Source organism: Anomaloglossus baeobatrachus, chromosome 3 (assembly GCF_048569485.1).
Source record: "Anomaloglossus baeobatrachus isolate aAnoBae1 chromosome 3, aAnoBae1.hap1, whole genome shotgun sequence".
In the NCBI taxonomy this organism is placed as follows: domain Eukaryota; kingdom Metazoa; phylum Chordata; class Amphibia; order Anura; family Aromobatidae; genus Anomaloglossus; species Anomaloglossus baeobatrachus.
In genome coordinates this window covers 573876782-573898775 of record NC_134355.1, presented here as the reverse complement: position 1 = coordinate 573898775, position 21994 = coordinate 573876782, and the positions used below count along the sequence as shown (strand labels likewise).

Here is a 21994-nt window from a genome sequence, read left to right as displayed (position 1 = left end):
GGTCTCGTCCATGGTCAAAAAACGTGACAAAAAATTCTCCTTGTCTGCTTGGAACTTTTCGAGATTTGCTATTGAAATGTCAACTAGTTTCTTCTTTTGCTTGTCGGTTAACATTTTTGGCACCCAACGCGGAGACCTTTCTCATATGCAATTCTTTTGCAAGGAGTCTTTGAATACTGCCATATGAGATCCCTGTGACCTCAGCTACATGCTGGATAGTCACTCTTCGATCTGCCAATATAACTTCTTCAACTTTTTTCACGTTTTCTTCTTTGAGGGACGTGGATGGGCGTCCTTCACGATGTTCATCTTCCGTCGATGTTCTTCCCAGCTTAAATTCCTTGGCCCAGCGTGCAACTGTGGAATATGGAGGAGAAGAGTCCCCCAATGTTTCCACCAAGTTACTGTGTAGGTCTTTGATGGTCATTTTTTTTCAAGCAGAGGTATTTGATGACAGCTCTGAGCTCGTTTTTTTCCATTTTTGATGTTCACTCCTCGGCAGTTCATATTCAAATGAATGTAGCTCCCGGGAATTGTGGCCTATTTAAGTAATTTTTTTTTTTTCCTGGACTAGTGGGTGCCTAAGACAGAAGAAAACATTTTATTTTAATTTCTGTGTGCAATAGAAATAACAGATTATCATTACTTTTGGATCGCCCCTCATAAATGTGGATTGCACATTTTCTGTTAGTACAATAAACCTCATTTCAATCCAGAAATATTACTCAGTCCATCAGTTATTAGATATATGAAACTGAAATAGCTGTTGCAAAAACCCAAATTGTTATAAAGAAAAAAGGTTAACATTAATAGGGGTGCCCAAACTCTTTCATATGACTGTATACAAAATATACAAAGCTGTCATGCTCTGTTCTGGAGAGTTGTGGCCAGTCTGAGCATTGCGGTTCCATCTTGGTCCAATCTGTACAGTCGTGGGTGAAATAAACACTAGCCGTGGCCAGCCTGAGCATGGGCACTATGGTCCCATCTGTACAGTCTTCTGCTTGTCTCTGTGCCTTCCCTTCTCTTACGCCCCACTCTGCAGAGTCGATTGCCACCTGTAATCTGATCACTGTGAGCAGACAATCCATCAAGATTTAGGGTATGTGCACAAATTGTATTTTTTTTTTTTCACCTGCATGGAATGGCAGCAGAAAATATGCAGCTTTTTACACTACTGTCAAGGTGAATGAGATTCGTGAAGTCTCATGCACACTTTGTTTTTGTTTTTTTTTTCCTTGCAGAGTTCATTCTGCAGAGTGTTATTTCCAGCAGATTTCACCCAAACTAAAGGCCCCGTCACACACATCGAGATAGCTAACGAGATCTCGCCAGCGATCTCGTTATGTGTGACACCTACCGGCGATCAGGCCCCTGCTGTGAGATCGCTAGTCGTTGCCGAATGGTCTGGACCATTTTCTTCAAAGGCGATGTCCTGCTGGGCAGATGCATCACTGTGTGTGACGCCTACCAACGACCTCCTAGCACAGTCCCAACGCCCGCCGAGATCGTTATACAGGTCACTCATCGTTACTGCGTCGTTGGTAAGAGCTGACTGTGTGACATCTCACCACCGACCTCCCAGCGACTTACCAGCCATCCCTATCAGGTCGTATCGTTGTCGGGATTGCTGGTAAGTCGTTGTGTGTGACTGGGCCTTAAGGCGTGAGGAAAAATGTGACAAAAATACAAGAGAAAAAAAAGCATGCAAAGGAGATCCAGCACTCATCCAGATAAAAGCAATTCCTTTATTTAAAAAAAATCATTAAAAACATGGCCCATAAAATAGAACAAGGTACTGGCACCAATACACACCACTTACGTGTTTCAGACTGTGAGGTCCTTACTCATAGCATAGATGTAAAATAAATCTTTATTTTTATATAGTGCTAACATATTCCGCAGCACTTCACATACATCAGGAACGCTGTCCCCAATGGGGCTCACAATTTAAATTCCCTATCTGTATGTCTTTGGAGTGTGGGAGGAAACCGGAGAACCCGGAGGAAACCCACGCAAACACGGGGAGAACATACAAACTCTTTAGCATAGATACATTTACAACATAAGCCATTTGTATAAAGCTAAAGAGGAAGTAAGTCTTCAGAATCATTTTTTTGCCTGGTGTTAGGGAAAAAAATGTCTTCGTATCTATAGCTACAAATTACAACCTGTTCTCAAAGGTCACTGGTTCGAATTCAGGAGCAGCTGTAAAGACTATTTCCTAAAAAAGAGAAACTGCATCATCCAGCTCATCGATAGTGGTGTCTCTGCCAAGAAAATTGCCAAACTGCATCATGTGAGGCCATGACAGCTGGAAGAATCCAAGAAATGAAATCCATCCATCCATTCAAAAGCCAAGACGTGATCGTCCAGGTAAAATATCGGAGTCAACAAGTCGGCTCATCACAAGGTCTATCAGTTCTGGCACAACAAATACTGAAGTGGAGGCGGCTCATATGCTTCATCATAAGGAGATCACAGATGTATATGAAAGCACCGTTGGATGCACAATACACAAGTCTGGAATGGTGGCCCGAAAAAAGGTAAAGAAGCCTGGACTTCAATATCATCATAGGAAGCTTCAGCTCGAGTTTACAAAACAAGTATGAAAAGTGGACAGTAGAAGATTGGAAATGAGCGATGAGATGAAAGTCAATAGACCAGGCTCTGATGGCTGCAAATGGGTCTGGAAGAAACAAGGGAAAAAGGGGCTAATGGATTGAGAATTGAAGGAACTGTTACGTTTGGTGGAGGAAGCCTGATTATATGGGGGGGGGGTTCACAGCCATAGGCATTGGATACTGGACCAGGATTGATGGTGGTCTCACTGCTGAGGTATATCTGAGTATCCTACAAGACAAGTTACTTCGTACACTCAAGTACTCTGGGTATGATAAGGTTGACCGTGTTCCACTGAAGCATACAGCGAGATTGGTGATGAAATGGTTCAATGACTGAGGTAGATGCTGGATTGTCCCTCACAGTCCCCAGACCTCAGCCTGATCAAACACTTGTGCGTAGAGGAGAAGAAAAATATGTATTCATACCAAAGTGAGTCAAGCAGTATGCACCAACACTGGGAACGTGTAGAAGAGACCTGGGATGAGATTTCGGTCAAGACATGTTTGTATCTGACGGAGAGCATGCCCAGAAGGATTCAGGCAGTGACAAAAGGCAAAGGTGGATTTACAAAATAAGTGAAACAAAATAGTCCAGCTCAAATGATCATCTTCTTCTTTAAGCGCGGTTGAACACCAGAAACTCATTGGTGCACACGCCATTTTAGCGTTTTCTTTGTAAATACCTAAAGTCCAGGGTACAATAATTTTTCAAGTTGTGGATTTATTACTGCTATATATGGATTTACAAAATATTAACAAAATAAAAATAAAAAATTTAGATTTTCAGAGCAAAACTGTAAGGCCCAGTGGCCACGCTGCGGATTTTGACGCAGATTTTCAAAAATCTGCATGTCCATTGTGAAGCCAGCAAAGCTTATGAGAATTCAGAAGTGCTGTGCCCATGTTGAGTATTTTTCCCTTGCGTATTTGGTGCAGATTTTCTTTTTTTCTGCACCAAATCTGCACCAAATACGCAAGGGAGAAATAAGCAACGTGGGCACAGCACTTCTGAATTCTCATAGACTTTGCTGGCTTCACAATGGACATGCAGATTTTGCTGCAGATTTCTGAAAATACGCGTCAAAACCACACAGCGTGGGCACTGCAATGCCGTAACCTGACAAGAATCTGCATAAGTAATCATATGCTAAATAGTCTAATTTATGTATGAGATAGCCAAGATGATTGTTTATAAATTGAACATAGTCTCACGTTCAAAGCTGTAAAGGATGATGAGATGTGGAGACTGAAATGTAATGATATACGGAAAGTTGTTTTTTTTTATATGACAGTAACCATATAAATCTGTTCAGGTCACACCCAACCACTTGTAACCGCAGCTGAGCCTGTGTGGTCATTCCTCTGCAGTCATTGCACAGTGCCATCCTCTTTATGATAAAGTGTTTTCATGCACCTTTGATGGCACCTAGAAGGTGCTGACGCGGCTTACTAGGCTATGTATTTACATTCTCACGTTTCTAGGACCTACCAGATGTGATGTAGATTTATTTAGATAGGTCAGGTAGTCAGCAATGATGATCTCAAGAATCTAAAACAAACATTGCAGGTAAACCACAGCACACCTTGATAAGAGAGGCATTGCTGAAATCACACTGTTTTCAGGGTACATAGCAAAACCTACTGACAAATTCCCTTTAAAGTTGGAAAATCTCTCAGGACGTGACACCAATCTATTGAGATAACAGAGTACCTATCATTGCACTGGACCTTCTCTGTTTCCTCTTGGCAGATCCATGCAATGCCCTGCGTGCAAACCTCCAGTTGGACTTTGCTATTTTTTACATTCATCCGGGTATTCATTACAAGGTAGTAATAATTTGAGTTGTAAATGAGGTTTGCACTGATGACCTGAAACTACAATACAAGGTTAGCCGGGAATTGGGATACAATTCAGAGGAAAGTGACGGATCCATCGCCACGTGCACACGACTGTATTACCACTAAGTGTTGTGTGGAGGCGCCGTAATTTTCATTTTAGAGGTTCTATGAACTAGTGGGTCATCAAAAAATCATGTATAGGTTGGAGAATGTATTCTGTAGGTTTTGTATGAGGGGTAAATAATCAAATATTCCGCATACTGCCACCATTAAATATTCATAAATATCAAAAAACCCTTAAATAAGAATCCTGGCTAAAAAAAAAATGCCAATTCAAGTATAAATAATGTGATATAAATATCAATGTGAGGATAATATACCTTGAAGGTGGTCAAAAAGGTCCTGCTGTTATACCCCGACGCGCGTCCCCCCCCCCCCCCCGGGAAGAGATTGCTTGAAACGCGCGTCAGGGTATAGCGGCACGCAGGACCTCTTTGACCACCTTCAAGGCATATTATCCCCACATTGATATTTATATCTCATTATTTATACTTGAATTGGCATTTTTTTTAGCCTGGATTACACATTTTTACCTATATTGTAATGTTATATATGAACTGATTGCTTTGCTGCTCAGATATTTAAATCTTTTTTGCACTTTGTTTATATGTAACTAATTTATATTAACTTGTGGGTGGTCACTGCACTAAGCACTTAACAACCTGACAAACCACTGCTAATAAGTTTTTTGAGAATTTGATCCAGTCTTGCATTATTTAATACATGTAAATTTTAGCGACGTAAATAATGTACATCTGGTTTGGCATTCACTAATATGGAGTGGAAACCCACGGAGAACAGTTTTCTTTTTCTTCCATAAATGTATTTTGGGTTAAAAATGTTTTCGAATCAGATTTCATTAAAAATTCAGCACAGTTTTCCTTCTATAGCTTTTGTGTTGCACTGTCTATTGATAGTTGAAAAATGAGTTAACTGAGAGTCAGTCACTGATCCCGTTGTGTCTAACCAGAGATTTTTGGCATAAGGCATGTGACTAGTGTTGAGCGGGCCGGACTTGAAAAATCCGGATCCGCGCTGTTTTAGTGGTAGAGCCTGGTCCGACCCGGACGCGGGATTCCGGGTGCACGCTCCGGATTCGGCTTTTTTTTCTCTCTCTCGCTCCCTCTCTCTCCCTCCCTCTCTCTCTCTCTCTCTCGCTCCCTCTCTCTCGCTCCCTCTCTCTCTCGCTCCCTCTCTCTCTCGCTCCCTCTCTCTCTCGCTCCCTCTCTCTCTCGCTCCCTCTCTCTCTCGCTCCCTCTCTCTCTCGCTCCCTCTCTCTCTCGCTCCCTCTCTCTCTCGCTCCCTCTCTCTCTCGCTCCCTCTCTCTCTCGCTCCCTCTCTCTCTCGCTCCCTCTCTCTCTCGCTCCCTCTCTCTCTCGCGCTCCCTCTCTCTCTCGCGCTCCCTCTCTCTCTCGCGCTCCCTCTCTCTCTCGCGCTCCCTCTCTCTCTCGCGCTCCCTCTCTCTCTCGCGCTCCCTCTCTCTCTCGCGCTCCCTCTCTCTCTCGCGCTCCCTCTCTCTCTCGCGCTCCCTCTCTCTCTCGCGCTCCCTCTCGCGCTCCCTCTCTCTCTCGCTCCCTCTCTCTCTCGCTCCCTCTCTCTCTCGCTCCCTCTCTCTCTCGCTCCCTCTCTCTCTCGCTCCCTCTCTCTCTCGCTCCCTCTCTCTCTCGCTCCCTCTCTCTCGCGCTCCCTCTCTCTCTCGCTCCCTCTCTCTCGCGCTCCCTCTCTCTCGCGCTCCCTCTCTCTCGCGCTCCCTCTCTCTCTCGCGCTCCCTCTCTCTCTCGCGCTCCCTCTCTCTCTCGCGCTCCCTCTCTCTCTCGCGCTCCCTCTCTCTCTCGCGCTCCCTCTCTCTCTCGCGCTCCCTCTCTCTCTCGCGCTCCCTCTCTCTCTCGCGCTCCCTCTCTCTCTCGCGCTCCCTCTCTCTCTCGCGCTCCCTCTCTCTCTCGCGCTCCCTCTCTCTCTCGCGCTCCCTCTCTCTCTCGCGCTCCCTCTCTCTCTCGCGCTCCCTCTCTCGTTCTCTCTCTCTCTCGCGCTCCCCCTCTCTCTCGCGCTCCCCCTCTCTCTCGCGCTCCCCATCTCTCTCGCGCTCCCCCTCTCTCTCGCGCTCCCCCTCTCTCTCGCGCTCCCCCTCTCTCTCGCGCTCCCCCTCTCTCTCGCGCTCTCCCTCTCTCTCGCGCTCTCCCTCTCTCTCGCGCTCTCCCTCTCTCTCTCGCTCTCTCTCTCTCTCTCGCTCTCCCTCTCTCTCTCGCTCTCCCTCTCTCTCTCGCTCTCCCTCTCTCTCTCGCTCTCCCTCTCTCTCGCTCTCCCTCTCTCTCTCGCGCTCTCCCTCTCTCTCGCGCTCTCCCTCTCTCTCTCGCTCTCCCTCTCTCTCTCGCTCTCCCTCTCTCTCTCGCTCTCCCTCTCTCTCTCGCTCTCCCTCTCTCTCTCGCTCTCCCTCTCTCTCTCGCTCTCCCTCTCTCTCTCGCTCTCCCTCTCTCTCTCGCTCTCCCTCTCTCTCTCGCTCTCCCTCTCTCTCTCGCTCTCCCTCTCTCTCTCGCTCTCCCTCTCTCTCTCGCTACCCCTCTCTCTCTCGCTACCCCTCTCTCTCTCGCTCTCGCTCCCTCTCTCTCTCGCTCTCGCTCCCTCTCTCTCTCGCTCTCCCCCTCTCTCTCTCGCTCTCCCTCTCTCTCTCCCTCATAAACATTGGGCTGTGCCACCAATATACTGAAGTTCGCAGGCAATGGATCAGATATCCCGTCGGAGGAGGAAGTTCTTGATGTAAAATCCTTCCTTTGTGTTAGCGCTTGTGAATGATTCTGTACGGTTGGCTCGATTTATCCCAGCACTTGCAGTTCCTCAGTCCACATTTGTAGCTCCTCATGATATCTGGAAAGTGGGACAGCCGAATTTGGGACTGAATTTTCCTCTTCTATCTGATCTTGCTTGAGGCAATATTATTAATGCTTTCGAATTTGTGGTAGGTGGTCGGAGGGTTAATAGGGACATTACCTTTCAAAATAAGAATGGGCCAATAGTTAGGTGTATTTCCGAACAAGATATTCAAAAAGGCAAAGAGATACAAGAAGTATAAATTTATGGAATTGTAAAAAATACCAAAAACAAACACAAAAGACAAAAGACAAATTAAAATCACAATAGATCAGGATGAGCAAGAGGATGGGGAATCCAAAAAAGGGGGGGGGGGGCTGTTACACACAAGGAATACCTCTAGAGCAACACACGATAGGATATATATACACTACGATATACAAAGTCCATATATGCGTCCAAGCAAAACTTTGCATGCACAAGTCTGTATAAATAGATTGTAACAGTAAGTTTACATGAATACAAATGGTACTATATGATGTACCGCCCCCAGCAGCGGTCGAACCGCTCGGATCCGGGTGTCGCTACTCGTAGCTAGAGGGTCTCCGGACCCGGGGCTCGGGGCCACTCTTAATTGTAAAAGGGGGGGTTATTTACAGGGGATTAGATAGTTCGTGACGCCACCCGTGGTGTGCGGTAATAGGGAGTACCACCGCTGCCGATGGGAGTATCGGGGTTGATGGAACGGGGTCAGCTAGATGACGTTTTACCTCCACGGGTAGGAAAGGCCCCGGGACCCTGAATGGTGGGATGGATTGCCGGGGGAGCGCAGGCTTGCTGGTAGCAGGGGCTGATCAGGTACTCACTCAGAAGGAAAGCAGATGCTGACAACAATGTAACCAAGTCTCTGGGTGCCACTGCCCTCTTGGGGAGCTCGCCCGGGTATCCGTCCCCCACAGTACTGCCTGATGGTCCGGATCCTGCCTCCATGCACAGAATTTTAGTAGTGTCCAAGTGGCCCGTAAGCTTGCAGCTGTCCGGGCCCCGCTCCCTACTATGGGTAGTAGAGGAGCTTGTTCTCAGGGGCTCACGCTTGGGATTTCAGTGGGCTGCTTTGCTTGGAAAGCCCTATCCCCCTCGTTGCGCTAGTGCCCCCGATCTCTGAGCTTTGTCGGGACAGTCCATAAAGGCCCTGTCCTCCACAGGTTAATTGCCGGGTTGCTTGAAGCCTCTCCCCGACCTAGGGTCCAGTAGCCCGATGTACCTTCTGCCCCAGACCTGCTGTTGTACTGCAGTTACCGACCGTCCTCCTAGACTCAGCCAGGCATCCAATCCCAATATCCCGCGACCGGGTCTCCCGACTTCTCCGGGTCCAGACCACCGTCTGCAATCAAATCTACTTCTTCCCTGGGAGCTCCAACTCCCAGCTTCCTCAAGCTTCTCACTGCTCGAGGGCTACCACAGAACTCACTTGTCACCTCCCACCTCCCTGCCTGACCCCTAGGTGGGCGGCCCTATTCCAGCGTAGCAGCCCACTGGTGTGTCTGACAGGGTGTGGTGCTAGGTGTGATTAGGATTTGTGCATGCTGATGGAGGCAGTGCTGCAAGTTGGGAACCCAGAACCATGGGGGTTGAGTCCAGCACTGGAAGATAAACAGCGTGCAGTCCCCTGTGACGACCTGACTAGTCCAGGGGCGTCACATATATAAATAAATGGAAACTGAATGAATTAATTAAATATAAGCATGGTAAATACCAATGGTGATTATCGATACTAAATAAAATTCATCAATGTAACCAATACACACCATGGAATTAATGTGGTTCCAAAGAGAAAAGTGCAGGTGTGTTAATGCGAGGGGCTGGTGACTCCTCTTTGGGTATGGCTTCAAAAGTTTTTGATGTTTGCTTAAAGGGAACCTGTCACCACTTTTTTGGCCTATAAGCTGCGGCCACCACCAGTGGGCTCTTATATACAGCATTCTAACATGCTGTATATAAGAGCCCAGGCCGGGGGTATAACATAAGAAACGCTTTATAATACTTACCTAACAGTCGCGCAGTTGGTCATATGGGCGTCTCTGTTGTCCGGTGCTGGCGCCTCCTCTTTCGGCCATCTTCGTCCTCTTTCTGAAGCCTGTGTGCATGACGCGTCCTACATCATACACACTGGCCGATCCTGCGCAGGCGCACTACAATACTTTGATCTGCTCTGCTCAGGACCTGAATGCCGGCGAGTGTGGATGACGTCGGACCCGTCATGCACCGCGGCTACAGAAGAAGGAGAACAAAGATGGCCAAAAGAGGCTGCATCGGAAGAAGGAGACGCCCATAAGGCCCACCGCGGGACTGTTAGATAAGTATTCTAAAGTGTTTTTATGTTATACCCCCGGCCTGGGCTCTTATATACAGCATGTTAGAATACTGTATATAAGAGCCTGGTGGTGGTGGCCGCAGCTTATACGCCGAAAAAGTGATGACAGGTTCTCTTTAATTATATATCATCATATGTCTAATGGCCCCCCTTTTTTTGCATCCCTCATCCTCTTGCACATCCTGATCTATTGTGATTTTAATCTGTCTTTTGTGTTTGTTTCTGGTATTTTTTTTTTACAATTCAATAAATTTATACTTCTTGTATCTCTTTGCCTTTTTGAATATCTTGTTGGGAAATATATTGTGGTATATTTGGAGGCCTCTTTTATGGTTCTATTCAGTGGCATTTCCTTCTAATGTAGGCATTATATCAATAGTTAGGTGTGGTAGTCTTTTTAGAGTTCACATCTCCAGTAATCATCCGTTAGAATGGATCCAGTGGCAAAAAAGTTCTGCACAAACAACTTTTTGTCCATTTTGAAAAAATTGATTTTTGCAGGATCTGCTTTTTTTTATCATGAGGCTACGGAAAATGGATCTGTTAACTGTTTGCTATTTAGCCACATATTTTTCTTCCATGTGTAAAGGATCCGATTTTTTTTTTTTTTTTTTTTTTTTTTTTTTTATCGGATCAGTTTTAAATGGAAGATAAATAGTAATCCGTTAACTGATCCGTTTTTCATAGACTCCAACGTTAAAAGAATCCTGAAAAATGCTGCTGGATCCGCTCTGACGGGTGATTACCGCCTCGTTTTGCGATGTAGTGATTGAAATTAGTGTTACAATTTGACTCGAACCTTCTATTAGAAGGTGTGGATGTCCGCTTTAGGACACGATGTTTGACACTGGTTAATCAGCACCTTTGAAACGTGGCCAACAGATACACCAATGTATGTAACACGCCCTGCGCTGACATCAATGCGGTTTCTCTGCTTTCACCATCACTCCAACTTAAGGTAATCTCCAATTCCAGAGAACACCGTTTTGAGATCTTAAGTAGAAGGGAATAGATTAGGGTGTTTAAACTATGAAGACTCGGAAAGTAATTTTGAACACATCTGCTTTTTTAATATATTTGGAAGCTGTAACTTAATAAAAAGAGCTGTGTGCCCCGAAACGCGTTGTAATTGGAAACTTTACATAAATGTTTATCTACTTCATCTCTTCTTTTGGATGTTCTTGTGCCTCCTGGAGACCAGGAGTAGACCTCTTGGGCCCTCACAGGGACCCAATAAGTAAGGCAGCCTATTTTCAATGCCAAAGCAGATGGAATCTTGTATTATGAATGATTTGTTATTGGACTATAATGGGCCCATGTAGTTTTCCTGCACGGAGTCCCTTTTCTCTCTACGTCCACAAGTCCAGGAGATTGAGGGTATGTCTCCTGCATCCCTCCCTATTTCGCAGGATAATTTGTAACTAGTGATGAATGCGCACTACCATGTTCAGGTGCTTTGTACTCGTATCTAGTGATGAGCGAGCACTACCATTCTCAGGTGCTCGGTACTCGTATCTAGTGATGAGCGGACACTACGATGCTCGGTACTCGTATCTAGTGATGATTGAGCACTACCATGCTCAGGTGCTCTGTACTCGTATCTAGTGATGAGCGGACACTACCATGTTCAGGTGCTCTGTACTCGTATCTAGTGATGAGCGAGCACTACCATTCTCAGGTGCTCTGTACTCGTATCTAGTGATGAGCGGACACTACCATGTTCAGGTGCTTTGTACACTTAGCTAGTGATGAGCGGGCACTACATGCTCAGGTGCTTGGTACTCGTATCTAGTGATGAGCGGACACTACGATGCTCGGGTGCTCTGTACTCGTATCTAGTGATGATTGAGCACTACCATGCTCAGGTGCTCTGTACTCGTATCTAGTGATGAGCGGACACTACCATGCTCGGGTGCTCTGTACTCGTATCTAGTGATGAGCGGGCACTACCATTCTCAGGTGCTCGGTATTCGTATCTAGTGATGAGCGGACACTACCATGTTCAGGTGCTTTGTACACTTAGCTAGTGATGAGCGGGCACTACATGCTCAGGTGTTCGGTACTCGTATCTAGTGATGAGCGGGACACTACGATGCTCGGTACTCGTATCTAGTGATGATTGAGCACTGCCATGCTCAGGTGCTCTGCACTCGTATCTAGTGATGAGCGAGCACTACCATGCTCAGGTGCTCTGTACTCGTATCTAGTGATGAGCGGGCACTACCATGCTCAGGTGCTTGGTAGTCGTATCTAGTGATGAGCGGACACTACCATGCTCGGGTGCTCTGTACTCGTATCTAGTGATGAGCGAGCACTACCATTCTCAGGTGCTCGGTATTCGTATCTAGTGATGAGCGGACACTACCATGTTCAGGTGCTTTGTACACTTAGCTAGTGATGAGCGGGCACTACATGCTCAGGTGTTCGGTACTCGTATCTAGTGATGAGCGGACACTACGATGCTCGGTACTCGTATCTAGTGATGATTGAGCACTGCCATGCTCAGGTGCTCTGCACTCGTATCTAGTGATGAGCGGGCACTACCATGCTCAGGTGCTTGGTAGTCGTATCTAGTGATGAGTGAGCACTACCATGCTCAGGTGCTCTGTACTCGTATCTAGTGATGAGCGGACACTACCATGCTCGGGTGCTCTGTACTCGTATCTAGTGATGAGCGGGCACTACCATTCTCAGGTGCTCGGTATTCGTATCTAGTGATGAGCGGACACTACCATGTTCAGGTGCTTTGTACACTTAGCTAGTGATGAGCGGGCACTACCATGCTCAGGTGCTCTGTACTCGTAGCTAGTGATGAGCGGGCACTACCATGCTCAGGTGCTCTGTACTCGTAGCTAGTGATGAGCGGGCACTACCATGCTCAGGTGCTTTGTACTCGTATCTAGTGATGAGCGGACACTACCATGTTCAGGTGCTTTGTACACTTAGCTAGTGATGAGCGGGCACTACCATGCTCAGGTGCTCTGTACTCGTAGCTAGTGATGAGCGGGCACTACCATGCTCAGGTGCTCTGTACTCGTAGCTAGTGATGAGCAGGCACTACCATGCTCAGGTGCTCTGTACTCGTAACTGTATGCTCAGATGGGCGCGACTCGAGTACCGAGTATAATGGAAGTCAATGGGGAACTTGAACATTTTTCTCAGAAATCTTCCTTAAAAATGCTTGGGTTCCCCATAGACTTCCATTCTACTCTGGTATAATGTAAGTTAATGGGGTTACGAGTACGAGCTGCTGGTTACGAGTACCCGAGCATGGTAGAGCTCGCTCATCACTATTTGTAACTCTGCTACCTTCTTTTTTCCTGAGCTCCTCAGACCACATCAAAGCTGAATCTCCAGGGAAATAACCTGTAAAATCCAAGCAGTGCACATTTTTTTAATGATTCCCAAGTGCAAAATTGATTTTTATCAAAAATACATGTATTTAAGTAAAATGTCTACATTTTCCCTGAAGGTGGACCCCTCACCGGATCCTCAGCTTTAGTCTGGCTGTCATACTATGCGCTTCGCGTGGTCTCTGGTGGTTTCTATACCGTAGTGAATGCTGTTGGTCATCTTTCCTGCAGTGACACCCCATGGTCCGGACGCCCAATCTCGCACCAACTCCCCCCCCCCCCCCCCCCTTCCCCGAGCTGCCGCGAGCTCTGCCTCGGATTCTATGAGGTTTGATGTGTGGGATCTTGGCCCCGCACCAGGACCACTCCTCGTCTTCTAGTCTGGGACAATGCCGGCTGTGTTCTGCTGACATGATCTCGTTTGTTGTTGTACACAATTAAGGGAAGTGATATTATTAGTATTGCCTCATGACTGGGTGACGTATTAACCCTTGCCACATCAGATCAGGCAGCAGCACGCCAAGTTCAACCGTTCTCTCCAGCGAAGGTAATGGGGCAGGCGGCCGTGCTCCGTTTTATTATAGAAGGTCGGAATGCGGCTTTTATTTTCTTAAAAGGGGGCTGTCTGAGGGCACAAAAAGTAATGGCAAGTATAATAAAAGAAGGCACACATGGTACCCACCCCTGAATCAGTCAGTATGGCCGGGGCCTGGCGCCAGTGGAAATGCAGGGATGGATCAGAGAGGGATTGAAGGTTAGTGCTGAGGGGTTTATGGTTGCTAACAGACTTCTCAACAGGGGCATAATTATAGTGGGTGAAGGGGCTGAAGCCCAGTGGGACTCAAAAGGTCCCTTTAGCCCATATGAGAAAAATAACCTATTAACGGCCTGTGCTAGGTGGGCGCCCTGTTGGATTTTGCATTACAGCTCCCATTATCCAGGTTACATCACTCACTGGCAAAATCTTTTCAGCCCATGTCCGATAATACGACACTTGGAGGCTTAATTTGAAGTGTCAGATGCAGATCTGGCTGAAAATATCAGACAAAATAGGACCGCTTGTGTACCGCCCCGCGGGCTCGGCCGGCTGCCGAGCTGCTTGGATCTGTGCTCGTTGGTGGATGTCTCGATCTCTCCACGGACCCGGGGGTCACGTCGCTCTGAAAGGGGGTTGGCGCTACACGCAGTGACTTCGGTGGGGAGGTCCACGGCCGGGGCCGCGGTGGTTTGTAGGGGATTTAAGTTTGTGACGCCACCCACAGGTTGTGGTGAATGGATGGACACCACCGCTGCCGTTGACTAGGCCTCCCGGGGACGGTGTTGCGCAGCTTGGTGTTGACCCTCTCCGTGGGTAGGGGAGTGATGGTGCCGGGGGCCCGAGGGAGGTGCTGAGGCGGGGAAGCGGGTGCGTGCTGGGTGCTAGTGCGGCGCGGTGCGCGGCCCGAAGGCACTGGTGTACTCACTGTGATACAACACACTGGAGTCTCTGGTAAACCAAACGGGATGATGAACGGTGCCCGCAGTCGGCTGCAGCTTCCCCTTAACAGGTTGGTGGTTTCTGCCTTTCTCCTGCACCTCATTAGTGTAGACTGTATGACTCCTATGCCTAAGCAACGGTAGTCCGCTCCCCGACTTGCTGTTTGCCCGCAGACGCTGGCCCCTTGGGTCTCTATGCCTTGGCGGTGGCTTTACCCTAATGGTTGGGCTGTTGTCTTCAGTTGGGTCTTGTGTGGGAAAGGTCCTAAAGTCCAGTCCTCAATCAGTTGATTCAACTTAGCCTAGTTGTTTCTGGGCCTCGTACTGGGTCTGCGTACCCCTCCTGGTGCTCCGGTTTCCAGTCTGTTCCCTGGTTCGGTACCGGTGGGCCACCACCTGACCCCGGTCCCTACGGTTCCACCGGCTGTAATCCCAGCTCCTGCAGGCGGCCACCACCTTCTGCCTCCATGCCAGAGGTGACTGGGCTCCAACCCAGACACCTGGTAGACTATGGCAGGCCTGGTCACAGGTCTGCCCTTGAACTTGACTACTCCCGTCCACTGTCAAAGCTAATCTACTCAGAACTACTGTTTTCCCCGCCTCCAGGCCTGTGAACTCCTCGGTGGGCAGAGCCAACCGCCTGACTCCACCCCCCCGGTGTGGACCTCAAACCTGGAGGGAGGTGACAAGGGTTTTGAAGTTTGGCTGCTGTCACCTTTTTAGGGAGGGGGTGTGTGTGGGACTACCTGGGACGGCCTGACTAGTCCAAGGCGTCACACTTGCTGCACTCTTCTGTCTGGTAAAGCGATAGTTTCTGTCATGGAGCCTAATGAACCCTTTTTAGTCAATGGTTTCTGTTGGGCAGCCTATAAATATTTATCACAGACATTAAAGGGGTTGTCCGGCCTTGAGATATAAATTGGCAAACTCTAGAATCCTCACATTGCAAGCACTGTGCGCTGTAAGGCTATGTGCTCACGCTGCAGATTTTGCGCGGATTTTGCCGCGGATTTACCGCGGATTTTCCGAAAATCTGCAGCAGCGGCACTTCCAAGCCATTTCAATGGCATTTTGGAAATGCTGTGTCCATGCTGCGGATTTTGGTGCGGATTTTGGGTATAGAATGGGGGAAAAAAAAAAAAAATCCGCATCAAAATCCGCAGCAAATTCGCGGTAATCCGCGGCAAAAATAAGGTGCGGATTTCCCGCGAAAGTCGCGGATTTTCATGCAGAAAAATCCGCAGGTACATTCTACCGTGGACACATAGCCTAAGGATCCGCTGGTGCCAGGAGTGGGTGGTGATGTGACCGTAAGGATCTAAGATCTGCACACTTCCAGCTACATTTTGATAAGACTGTGTCCGGCCTCGCTCTATACACTTGCATTGAGCACACCGGAAACAGTCGGTCCCGGAGTATGTATATTACATATGAGGTGTGTCTGTGCCTCCACACTCAGCTCGAATGCACTCGATTAAAGAACGTATGTATCCGTTGGCTGTAAAGGAAATGGCTATCTTGGCGTAAAAACCTACTTTTGATCTGTTCTGATAAGTGTCGCCTCTTCTTCTCCAAACTCATGTGATCCTTGGCTGTAATAATGCCCCTAAGCCACTTTACCATGGACCGACCATCCTCCCTTCTCTGGTTGGGCTCTTAAAGGCAAACCTGTAGAAATAGAGAAAGGGAGAGGCTTCATGTTTGGTGATGGGGACATGATCACGCAATTGCACTCCGTACCCATGTGACGGCCTGGTATTTAAGGAGCGTTTCAAGCTCTTAAGAAATAGTAATGTGGTAGAGATGAGATCAGGAAAAGGAGAACATGTAACAGAGTACCGCAACGCGGTTGTTAATGTTTGGGCCACAGTGTCCTACTGGGAGAAAATGGAGAAAGCCGTACAGTGGGAAGACAGGAGAGAAGCCAAGGCTCTTCCCTTGTGGTTATCCTCAAGCATAGGTGGGCTCTGCTATCAGCCCCATACACTTATCTGCAATATCAGAGGTTATCTTCATGTAGCAAATGTAACATTTGGAAGCCACCAACACACAAAGGCATTTGTGTCAATAAAAAGGACATAATTTCTGATTATGTCACCTATTGTGGCTTGACAAGTAAAGTCTGCCTTAAGAATTGCATAGTGTGTATCCGGGACGTATTTCTCAATCTTGAAGTTCTTGTCGGGAAGCGTGATCTGCTTTCAGTTCTTAAAGGGAATCTGTCTCCAGGTTTTTGCCACAGAATCTGAGAGCAGCATAACGTAGGGGCAGAGATCCTAATTCCAGTGACGTTTCACTTACTGAGCTGCTTAGTGTAGTTTTGATATCACTGATTAATCACCAGTAGATTATCATTACAGGACTACTTGGTGTGCTGCCAGGTAGTCCAGCATATTCATGAGCTCTGTATAACTGCTAGATCTGCAGCATAGAAAACATTGATTTTATCAAAATGACAGCAAACAGCTGAGTAAGTGACACATTGCTGGATTCAGGGTCTCGGTTTCTACATTATGCTGCTCTCAGATGGGGGAGCAAAAACTCGGTGACAGAGTCCCTTTTAAAGAGGTTGTCCACTACTTGAACAATGATTATCCTTAGGATAGGTCATCAATGTCTGATCGGCTACTGATCCGATGTCCTCTGTTCTGGGGCGGCAGCGGGCTTCCGGAAATGCTCAATAACACAATGCCATATTCCGGAGAACAGCGGCATGTAGACATGGTAATGGCTTATTAACAGATCCTATTTAATATGCATTAGAGCAAAGGAAATGTTTTCTTTGTATGGTGCGTCCATATTGAATGTGCAGCATATGTGTCACTGTGAGAAAACTGACCTGGGTCCGGCTCTTGTAGACAGGCTCGTAGTTCGTTCATGTAATGCATCGTACCACAGAGGGACACTAACACTGCGCTCTTCTTTCAGGGCCATGTTTCACAGGTAGTACCTCATCCTACAAAATGCCTCCCACTGTGTCGGATCCCATGGACATCTGGGCGGACGATACACAGCTTTCACCAAAAGTGTCTGTTGATATCTTACTCCCCACTGGAATCTACGTGCAGATAAGGGTGCCGCGGGACGCTTCCATATCGCATATTAAACAGGTAATACTAATACTCCGCCATATACCAGCACAGTTCAGCTTTACAATCATCTCATCTATGGCTTAACAATTTGCTTTGTCAAGCGCACAGCATATATGGCTGGACCTGGTATTGTAGTTCAGTCCATTTGAAATTGGATGGCGTAGTAATGACCTGCTGTTTTCGGCAGAGCCAAAACAATACATAAAGAGCTGTGTAAGGGTTAACAAGAAGGCATCACGGAACGTTCTGAAGGGCATCAGCCTTTTCATTCAGATACCGGTGAACATACCAGGAGTCGGTACCATGCCAATCACACTTTTCCAGTTTCGGAAAACCTCTTTTCCCTGCCATAGTTTGTTTTTTGAAAAAAACAAACTGCTTTACTCATTCTCCCCAGGTCCAGTTCTGAGTCGCCACCGCAACGGTTTGGACAGACTAACTGAGCTCTTATTGGCTGCAGCGCTGTCAACGTGATGTGAGCTCTCCAGCCTGAGACACCAGGAGCAGCGGGGGAAGGTCGGCCCTGGACTTGGCAGCCGGGGAACAGAGGTTTTCCAAAACCAAAGTACCCCTTTAAAGTTCTGAAAAAACGGTGTTATTCCTGTCAGCAGTTGCACATCTCTCTGACATTGTAAAACGTTTTTGCGCTGTTAGCTACTCGCGTTTTGCTTTTCTTGACTAATGCGTATGGTCATGGTCAATATTCATACTATGTCTTCTGTTCATAGCTTGCATGGAAAGATGCAGCAACGTACCCCCTCTTCCATCTGCTCCTGGAAATCGACTCCTATATGTTCCAATGTGTCAACCAGACAGCGGTCCATGAGGAACTGGAAGACGAGAGTCGGCGCCTCTGTGATGTGCGACCCTTCCTGCCTGTCCTGAAGCTGGTGACCAGGAGCTGCAACCCTGCCGACAAGCTAGATTCCAAGATAGGAGTCCTAATAGGAAAAGGTAATGTGTCATCAGACATCACTTTTTGGCACCACCACCTCCTCCACACTGCGCCTCTCATCGTAGATAGGGTGGGGACATACCATAGAAATAATGACCCTCCTTCTTCTGTTCTGGAGAATGGCCCACACACCTCCTCTGCTGTGCTGGATGCTGTGATATTATCAGATTCTCTCTGAGCACATTTTTAGATCTCTCGTTACTTCGACGGTCCAGGAAATTGTCAGTCAAGTACACCCTACAAATAGCACTTCTTAGGCTGCTTTCACACTACGTTTTTTTAACATGCGTCATGAACGTTCTTTTAACGCAAAAATGGATCCAGTGCAAATGCGTTTTTATTTCAATGCATTTGCAATGGACTCGCGTTAACATGCGTTCACATGCGTTTGCGTGTGTTATAGTGAGGATCCAGCGACTTGCAGTTTTTTAACCTTTTTCAAAACGCTACAAGTAGCGATTTTGAGCTGCGTCCAAATACTGTTTTAAACTGGATACTGACTATACTGCACGCAAACGCATGTAAACTCTGGCATGCTGATAGACAGGATCCTGCTTGCTCTACTGAGCATGCCCAGAAACCAGCCTCGGGTGATCAGTCTCTCTCTCTCTCCCCCCTCCCTCTCTCCCCCCTCCCTCCCCCTCTCTACCCCTTCCTTCTCCCCCCTCCCCCTCTCTCCCCCCTCCCTCCCTCCCTCAAGTGCAAGTGCACAGGGGCGTGTTCATGCACTGGGACTGCTTCTTCCAGCACCTTTCCAGACTAATTTGCATATGGCTTTTACACTAGATTTCTAATAACTAGCACATCAGATCTCTACAAATCGACACACTAGCCCTGTCAGTCTACAGCTTTCACCCTTCACCTATTTCCTGAAACTTAATTTCTACCCTCCCCCTGCCCTAGACTCTAGCCAGCAATCTGTCGCGTCATGAAACTGACTAATATGCGCACGACACATGTAATTTCTCCCGCTGCACTGTACAAATCATACAGCCTGTCGGGAAAACACAGAACGGCACTGTCTGTGATTTACAGTAGAGTTCTCTCCATGATAGAAAGTTGATTGTGATGTGCACGTTGGGTTCAGCTTCTTCTGCTGCCCTACACTGGTTATACTGAACAGGGGGAGGGAGAACTGTGCAGCTGTAAATAGCTGCACAGTTCTCCCTCTCATGCTGAGAGTTTTCAGACCCCACAGTCCCAATCATTGAGGTAGTTAGTGTGGGATCTAATGTTGCATTCTCAAAACTTTCAATGACTATTTTTTGGGAATTAAATAAAAACCGTGGGAACACAACTCCATTGCATAGTAGAACTGCTTTAGATGTATCCTTATTGAACATTTTATTTCCTTGATCCTGTTCTTTTATCAAGAAAAAAAAAATCAGTCAGGCCATGGTTCATATACAGTAGCTGTCCAGTTTGAGGCTCCGAACAAATAATTAGTCTTCTGATCTTCTAGAAGTTCTGCCATTATACAAAAAAAAGCGTTTACGGAATTTACATCTACAAGAAGTTAAACTTTTAGTTGTAAAAGTTATTTTAAGAATTTAAAGAAGGATCTGCAATATGGGCCCAAACTGTAATACAAAAATCGGCCAGTGGACAGATGTGGCGCTATTTCAAGAAATAAGTAGATACTTAATATCAGTCCTTTCTCTAAAAGACACTTTTAAAATCTTTATAATATTAGTCCTCTTTCTCTAAAAGACACGTTTATAATCTTTATATCAGTCCTCTTTCTCTAAAAGACACTTTTATAATCTTTATAATATTAGTCTTCTTTCTCTAAAAGACACTTTTATAATCTTTATAATATTAGTCCTCTTTCTCTAAAAGACACTTTTTTATAATCTTTATAATATTAGTCCTCTTTCTCTAAAAGACACTTTTTTATAATCTTTATAATATCAGTCCTCTTTCTCTAAAAGACATTTTTATAATCTTTATAATAGTCTTCTTTCTCTAAAAGACACTTTTATAATCTTTATAATATTAGTCCCCTTTCTCTAAAAGACCTGGTGTGGGAGAACATATTCATTTTAATAGGAACCATAAAATATTTCCCCAGTGGTGGCATTGTAGGGAAATAGAACACGATTAGGTTCCCTGGAGATCATCCCAGTTTTGCCCGTGATCTGGAGTTGACCTTGTGATGGATTGTCTGGTGCAGTGAGGCGGGAGATGACGGTATAGTCCCTGATCCGGGTGTATGAAGGACTGCAGCATGTTTTCCCATTACACATTCCAGAGACCTCTCTAACCTTGCGTTCTGTGCGAGCCGGCTAACTCCAGCCAGTGCTCAGGTTAGTGGAGCGCAGTGAAATAACTCTGGCACGTTTCCCGCCATCATCTCCCTGAGATCTGCCGGCTCTGCCCTGAATGCCAAGCTTTGACTTGAATTTGGCAAATGAAGAAGAGAACATTTGACTTTCCAAGCCTCAGCATGATCCTCTCCTCCCGATAGTTGGCCTCCCCTCCACCCTCCTCAAATCTGGAATTCACTGCTAAACCTGGCTGGACTCCGCACACAATGAGTGACATGTGGTCTTATATATAAACCATAATAAGTGTGATCTAATAGATTTTGTAACCATGTCCCTATGAGAAATGTTATGGTTTTCATTTGTGTGCGGCTTCTGAACCTCTGTTACAGTTTCAGGTTTTTGCTCAATCTTTGTTTTCTTATTTTTTAATTGAATTGAAAGGGAATCCACGTCCATATTACACTGCTGTCTCCAGATCCCAGAGCTTTTAGCGCGAGTGCAACAAAACCATCACACTTAGTTAGGTGTCTACTCCTGGGGGGGTAGCAATTTGATGGGTTGGATTTTTCCTGACTGTCTCTGTTTTCTCTGCTGCCCAGCTTTCCAGTCTTCATATAAATTACTGTGAAATATTAACTCTGAACGGTGTGGAGCCTTACTCTGCACCCATACAAGCGACTTCATTATCAATGCATTGTTTTTAGGCATATGACGCCTGAATAAGCGGAGAATGGCAGCTCCGAAAGCCCTTAATCTCTTTCTGCACATGGAGTCTCTGAAGATCCTATTACAGAATTGTTGGCACTTTATGTTCCACTGTACGGTGCCTTAGAGGAATACGGAATATGATGGAACCTAAAGGGGTTTTTTTTATAAGGGCGGGAAAGAAACTTTATGGCTGAGTGATTCTGATACACACAAAGTTTGAAGCCATTAACTTGGAAACCATAGCATAGAGCCATACATCCTTAATCCATTCTGGCATACATTTAAAGGGAATCTGCCAGCAGGTTTTTGCTGCCTCATTTGACAGCAACATAATGTAGGAAGGAGATTCTGAATCCAACAGTGTATCACATAGATTACTGGCTAAAACCATTTTGAAACAATCAAATAATTTGGATTCATGAACACAGGAGAGCTGAGATG

General features: G+C 46.6%; 1 protein-coding gene across 3 annotated transcripts in view; it reads left to right on the top strand.

The window, feature by feature from the left end:
* The window catches only part of PIK3CB (phosphatidylinositol-4,5-bisphosphate 3-kinase catalytic subunit beta), a 254891-nt gene that overhangs the window by 137570 nt on the left and 95327 nt on the right, over positions 1-21994 (top strand). For all 3 annotated transcript variants that reach the window (XM_075340956.1, XM_075340957.1, XM_075340958.1), the window contains exons 3-4: positions 17460-17641; positions 18352-18577. In XM_075340956.1, coding sequence (XP_075197071.1) covers positions 17495-17641; positions 18352-18577 — 373 coding nt within the window. In that variant the 5' untranslated portion in view covers positions 17460-17494. The remainder of the gene's footprint in view (positions 1-17459; positions 17642-18351; positions 18578-21994) is intronic.